Source organism: Eutrigla gurnardus (assembly GCF_963514095.1).
Source record: "Eutrigla gurnardus genome assembly, chromosome: 8".
Classification (NCBI taxonomy): Eukaryota; Metazoa; Chordata; class Actinopteri; order Perciformes; family Triglidae; genus Eutrigla; species Eutrigla gurnardus.
Window position 1 is genome coordinate 18,563,450 of NC_139922.1, and position 6,611 is coordinate 18,570,060.

General features: G+C 42.9%; 2 protein-coding genes across 2 annotated transcripts in view; one reads left to right on the forward strand and one right to left on the reverse strand.

Moving 5' to 3' along the window:
* Positions 1-466: 466 nt before the first annotated feature.
* Positions 467-4,195, reverse strand: lrrc47 (leucine rich repeat containing 47). The gene is made up of 7 exons (XM_084015257.1): positions 3,600-4,195; positions 2,740-3,186; positions 2,524-2,640; positions 2,294-2,409; positions 1,388-1,490; positions 1,131-1,220; positions 467-694 (listed from the first exon to the last, which is right to left on the reverse strand). Exons 1-7 carry the CDS (start codon positions 4,167-4,169, stop codon positions 473-475), a joined length of 1,665 nt encoding a protein of 554 aa, XP_083871383.1. The 5' UTR covers positions 4,170-4,195; the 3' UTR covers positions 467-472.
* A 540-nt stretch (positions 4,196-4,735) lies between these two features.
* The window catches only part of cep104 (centrosomal protein 104), a 35,055-nt gene continuing 33,179 nt past the window's right edge, over positions 4,736-6,611 (forward strand). Inside the window, exons 1-3 of the mRNA XM_084014640.1 lie at positions 4,736-4,868; positions 5,777-5,903; positions 6,069-6,242. Coding sequence (XP_083870766.1) covers positions 5,791-5,903; positions 6,069-6,242 — 287 coding nt within the window. The 5' untranslated portion in view covers positions 4,736-4,868; positions 5,777-5,790. The remainder of the gene's footprint in view (positions 4,869-5,776; positions 5,904-6,068; positions 6,243-6,611) is intronic.

Consider the following 6,611-nt stretch of genomic DNA (forward strand, 5'->3'; position numbering starts at 1 on the left):
AGCTTAACGAATGAAATAAAATTAATATGAAATACAATGAATGAAAACAGGAGTACATTTTATTCAGCCTAAATTGAACATGATTTGCTGCTGCTGCTTAAAGGGAAAATGCTGGTCCAAGTTAAAGTCATTGAACAAAATTTTACCGACAGACAACTTGTTTTGTCTGTAAATAAAGCAAAAATAAGGCTATTTGGACATGTGGTTTGTCATATTGAAATGCCTTTAAGAAGCAACAAAATGGATTTATCAACATTTCTCCACTTGGTTCAAAAATCCGTATATTAAATCAGAAATGTTAACATTTGTCAAAGGGCAATCGCACAAAGAAGCCTATGGGATCAGATTTTTATCAGCTGTCATTTAGTTGCATTTTATCAAACCTTAAACTTAATGCCCCACAATGTCAATCTGTCAAAATTACTTCATGTAGCGTGTAAATGTGTCCAAATTAGGATATCTAGAGCAACAACTACCAAATGATGGTCAAGTTGCCGATGTCTTTGGAGAGGTCAGTTTTTGACGGGTAGACGACCTTCAGGTTCCCATCGTGGTCCACTGTGCGGACCTGCTGCACAATCAGTTCACTGGAGGTCTCACTGCCGGCAGCCGGCTCTTGTGGGTCGTCCCCTTCCCCATCTGACCCCGCCTCCTCCCGATGCTCCGCAGTGAACTTGTTCAACTCTGCCATTTTCTGTGTTGAGACAGGAAATGCATTTTAAATGTCCATACGTGATTTGTTGTGCATTTATGAGATGGACTTAAGGTTCTAAAATGATTAGCTGTGTAAAGATATAGTTGAGTAAATCCCCCCCCCCCCTTAGGTTCACACTGTGGAGGCAATCCCTCAATGATAGACATGCATTTTGCACCTTTTTTAAAAAATGATTGCTGTAAAGAAACAGAAATTATTCATTTCTAAGTTAATTTCCATTTTCTTTGGCGCATTTCATTAAAAAATTTGATGAAAACTCTTAGCAGTCTCATGCTATCTTGAGACCCAGACTCACTGAGAGAAAGATGATGTCATGGAAGCAAAGGCCAGATCTTTGCCGATTAAAACCCAAATGTGACTCATGATTGATTTATGAGTTAATGCCAGAAAATAGAGAGGAAAAAGTGACGCTTACTATAATCAGAGCATCCATAACATCTTTGCAGGTCTGCAGGCTGGCTGCACTCGTCACCTCCAAGAACAACTCTTTGGTCGTCTTCTTGATCTGTAAAACACAATCGATCATGTAACTATTTCTATTATACCATGGGAAGACCGAGACAAACTGTGGGGTGTGATAGGACAGTGTGAGTGTGGCAGTGGTTTCTCTGTTTTCTCTGTGAATATAATTTCCACCGTATGAAACAAGAAAGAAAATAGACATGCACACACCTTGGTTTTCTCACTGTTGGTAATAGGCGGGAATGAGATCACATGTCCTTCTGCATCCACTAGGCAGGGATACATTGCTTTACCCTGCAGAAGTTGCAGGTATCTAAAAAAACAAACAAACAAATGAAAATGATGACAAATAAAAAAAACCCCACAAGATTTAACTCCATTGGGTCTGTCAACTGACAGGCACATCAGACATTTATTGATTTGCATTTCATTTGATGTGTGTGACACTGAGCTTTGTTTCCTGTTCTTGTCATGTAGGACTTACGCTTGTGATGCCTTATAATTTGTTAACAGTTCATTGCTCATTCAATGTGGCGGTAGAAATAAATCAGACTAAAGCTGTGGTCCGACACACTTATACTGCCCTCATGTGTTCAAACATCCCAGCAACCGAGTTGTACAGATGTCTGGTATGCTGCTTTAAAGGTTGTATCAGCGATTCTGGTTGCCCTCACTTCCGTTGCGAGATCCAAAACAAACAGAGCCAGCTAGCCCCTCCCTCCCGTGTTTTGAAAATGATCATGGACGCGCATTTTCATGAACGTGATTGGTTGGAACACTGTTTATTTTGCTTTTGAGGTGTTCGTAGTACCATTTGTTTTTGTGTGGGATCTCGAAGCCTAGGCTGCCTAGAGAGACGCGTTTTTTTGACGGCCTGCTTATGGGGCGGGCAGCTAGCGGATCGTGAGGTAAAAACAGATGAATGTGATCATTTATGTTTCGGCCCAGAATCGCTGATACAACCTATAATATTAAGTGTTTGTTATACAAGTTTATTTTCAACACAAACATTTTTTCTCCCTCGGCTCCAGCCTGCAGTTGACTAATTAGGCTTCTTCAAAACCCCTTTCCCCAGCAGAGCTCGTGTGGTACAGAAGAGCCACAGGTCGCACTCACTTGTGGAGGCCGGTGACGTTCTGCCTCTTCTTCTGCTTCCTCAGCTCGTCGGCCTCCAGCTGAAGCTGTCTTATCAACTCGACGGCTGTCATCTCCTTCCGACCCAGCGGCACCACCTTTGACAGAAAACATTGTGGAATTTAGCATTACAATGGACCACACAGCAGACCGGCACAAGAATGGGGTTGACAGCTGAAAAACGCTGAGCCAACCGATCTGCATTAGCATACCTTCAGCTGGGCAGGTGGTTTGACGTCATACACCAGGGGAGCTTTGAGAAGCTGCACATCATGAGTTGCAATGGTTGCAGTGGTCCTTTTACCACACAAGTCGTCATGAAGCTTCGTCTGGAAAAAAATGACAACTGAGTCTTTTTAATGACCGCACCACAACGTTTTTATCAGCTGTGATGCTCCAACTCTACCTCGTGAGGCGTCTGTCCTTACCTGAGCCATCAGAAAACGTTTGAGAGCGTTCCCGCGCTTGAGGTCCATGCCTCTCACCACGCAGCACACCAAGTACGGTCGAACGTCTTTCACCTCTGCGCCCACGGTAACTTGGAGTGCTGTTGGAGTTTCCGAAACATGGAGGACCCTCACCACCATCTTGTTCAGCTCCTCCACCTCATCCTGCTCATCTGCCACCTTCTCCTTCTTCTTTCCCCGCTTGTTTTTCCCCTTGTCCGCCTTCCGATCCGCGTCAACTCCATCCTCTCCCTGTCTTCCTTTCCCTCTGAGGTAGTCGAGGATGGACTTGGTCTGGCAGCCGTTGACCATCTTCTCCAGGCGTTTGTCGCTCAACTTGTTGCCTTTGAAGTTGATCTCCTTTAGCTTGGGGCAGTTGCTCAGATCAGAGGGGATCTCGCTCAGCTTGTTGTTGGAGAGGTCCAGGACCTGGGAAGACAGACACAAAGAGGACAAGACAAAGTGCATACGTTGAGTTTGGCACTCTGGAAAAGAGCATCAGATGCCTGTAAAAGTTTTAAGTGATATGTCAAGAAAAAGCAGTCAAGAGTACACTGCATTTAAGCTGGCAAAGTTGCATGTTTGCCAGTGTGGAGCGTCCCCACCGAACTCCGTTTAAAAATCGGACATTTTGTTGCTACATTGCCTCTTAACAAATTTGCAACCTGGTTAGCTATATGTTCAGATATACACCAAACAAAGTGGCAGCTTCTTTTAATTTCGGTGTACACTTCAACCACGCAAAAGCAACTTTTCGTACAGAAAATCGCCACTTAAAAGATGCCTCGACGCCTAAACAAGAGCTGCTTGAACAACAGATCGGTTAATGAAGTCCGGCCCACCTTTAGTGCCGCTAGCTTGTGAACATCTCCACACAGACGTCCGATGGAGTTGTCGGAGGCGACCAGTGTGCTGAGCAGATCCAGTTTCTCGGAGTAGAAATCAGCGGGAAAGCCGGTGATGCGATTCTTGGATACGTTGATGGTGGAGAGCTTGGTGCACTGGCTGAGTCCCTCCGGCAGGACTTCCAGGCTGTTACAGCTCACGTTGAGAGTGGTTAGCTCCTTTAACTGTGTGATTCCCTCTGGTAAAACACTAAGGTTGTTCACTGAAAGGTCAAGGACCTTCAGGGACTTGAGCTGACCCACGACATTCGGGACGTTGGCGAGCTTGTTCCTGCACAGGATGAGGCTCTGGAGGTTCGTCAGACGTTGGATGCCCTCATGGATCTCTGTCAAACTTGGGCACTGGCTAACTTCCAGATAATTCAGCAGTGTGAGGGAATAAATGGCCGAGGAGAGTCCCCCGTTGGAGGAAATCCTCTTGTCGATTCCCGGACCCTGGAAAACCAGTTCACGTCTCTTCTCTGTCGCTGCTTTCTCTATTTCTGGCCATTCCTCCATGTCACCCATGCTTACTGCTAGCTACCAGACGTCAGGTTCACGGAAACAATACAATGCGTGACGCCCGCTGTAACATTTCAAAATAAATGAGTGTTTTTGATATACAGGTTTGTGGATGATATAAATGTAGGTCTGTCTCAATGTAGCAAATAATTGTTAGCAACGCGTAATCAAGAATGTATGAGTACTAATTTGGAAACTTCAATGAATACAGACTCGTGGGTTCTCAGTAGGGTCGGTGCATTTCTTGTTAATTGTGGCATTTTGTGCAATATTTGTATCGCGAATCTCACATTTGCTTGCTCCTTTAGATTAAAAGCGATATTGTAAGAGCTAACGTGTCTACGGAATAAACCGCTACATGCTATGCCTTTATTTTGGAGACAAAATGTCTACTTCCTGTAGTAACGGGCATGACGCTCTGCTCCACTTGGGAATCAGGAAGAAGTTGTGAAAAGGCACAAAATATGTATTTTGAATGTTTATCGCCGTGGTCGTTGTCTCAAAACGGGCGTAGACGCACAATACAACCAGAGGTGTGTCTCGGCTTTTTATAAATAACGGTTAAGATCCAAAAACTACATTGACGACAATCCATTGCGAACGACGACAATCCCACTACTGCGCATGACCGCGCTGGTTGTTGTCAGCGGTGGTTATGGAGATGAGATGGGACTAAGAGCTGTCAACATTACGGCGATGTTTGTGGTAAGATATCTTTATAATACACGCGGGAAAACTTGTATTTATTATAACATGTATACCAGAAAAATATAGGACCTGACTAAGGACAGCTGTCAGGACATTTTGGGGATTTTAGCCGGTCGAAATACCTTTAGCTACTCTAAGACCAACTTTAGCTGTGTTGGCTGGTGGAGTATTTAACAGTTAGCTAGCGTTAATGCTCCTCGCCCAACACGTTCAAGTCAACAAGAAGGGCTGCTCTATCCTGGCTAGTTTAATTTACCCGAAGAGAACCATACGCCAAGCTCCATGCAGTAAACCGCCCGGTTTATATTTCTTGTCTGCTGTGATACGTAACGCTAAACCCTTCAACAAATCTTTAAGCCTCTTGCTTGAAGATCTAACACACACGATGACTGAAGTACGATGTAGCATTGCCACCAAGCCAAATGTTGGCAATATGATTTTATTGTTGAAGTTATGGACTGAAAGACAAAATTTGTTTCGAGTATTTCTTAAAACTAGTAAGTGTTGATACAATACCTGCGTTTGATACTTAAACTATACATTTTTTCATTTACTTTTGTTTCTACAAAACCGTTTTCTTTCATTCAGAAAAAGAAGCCTCAAATGTTGAACACAATCACCCATACACAACGCAGCGTATATAAAACACAGCCTAATATTGGTAAATATGGCAATTTGAAGCTATCAAAAGATAGAAACTGGACTGAACTTAAATGCCAGTTTTCAGTCTTTAACAGGACTTGGTGCTATGTAGGCCTAGATATAAAAAAATTGTTGAATTCGCTATAACATCATCTTTACATTCATCATTGTCATTTTGTCAAATTTAATTTCTTTGCACTTTCTGATATTAAATATCAGTTAGATACTATTTTAAAAATGTATTTTTATTTGTGTTCTATCAGTGTCCATCAGAGGGATGCCCGGGAAGATAGGATTCATTGTAGTCAACTCTTCAAGTCATGAGGGCAACTTTAATGCCAAGGAGCTCATGGTCCATGCACCCACAGTCAACGGCTGGAGATCCGGCAGGTACATTAACGCAGTGCTTTTCTTTAGAAAACACATGTCACATTCATTCGTGGCAGCTTTACATCATCCTAACCTGCAAAATCAACACAAACATTGTTTTTTTTTCATTAATTTGTTCTACCTTCTTAATGAAACTCTACATTGTGGTAAACGAATATTCTGCAGGCAGTGCTCCTACCCTCAGCACATCACCCTACAGCTGGTCGAGAGAAGTAGGGTGAGGAAATTGCAGCTGCTGGCCCACCAGTACCTGATCCCAGCCAAGGTGGAGTTTCACATTGGAGACAGCCTACCTGAAACCACCTCCACAGGATTCCCCGGGCAGCTTTGCAGACTTGGGTGAGACTGCAGGCTTGACCAGGCTCAGTTTTGACTTGCACCCTTTTGTGTATTTTTGCTTTCAAATATTTGTACTATTTTGAAACAACAGAACATGTCAGGGCCAATGCATATTTATAAATACATTAAATGTACTATTAACATACACTGTTATTCCAACATGTACTACCAGTACACACAAATCACAAGACAAAACAAATCAAAACAGCAGCACAAAAACACAAAAACAAACAAACAACAACCAAATACAAAATAAAAAGAGACAAAATAGCAAACAAAGCTTCCCATCAACAGGGAGTAAATTAATTAACTAACCCTAACTCTTTGTAATTAAAAAGACCCCGTAACAGTCTGCTTGGTATGCACAAT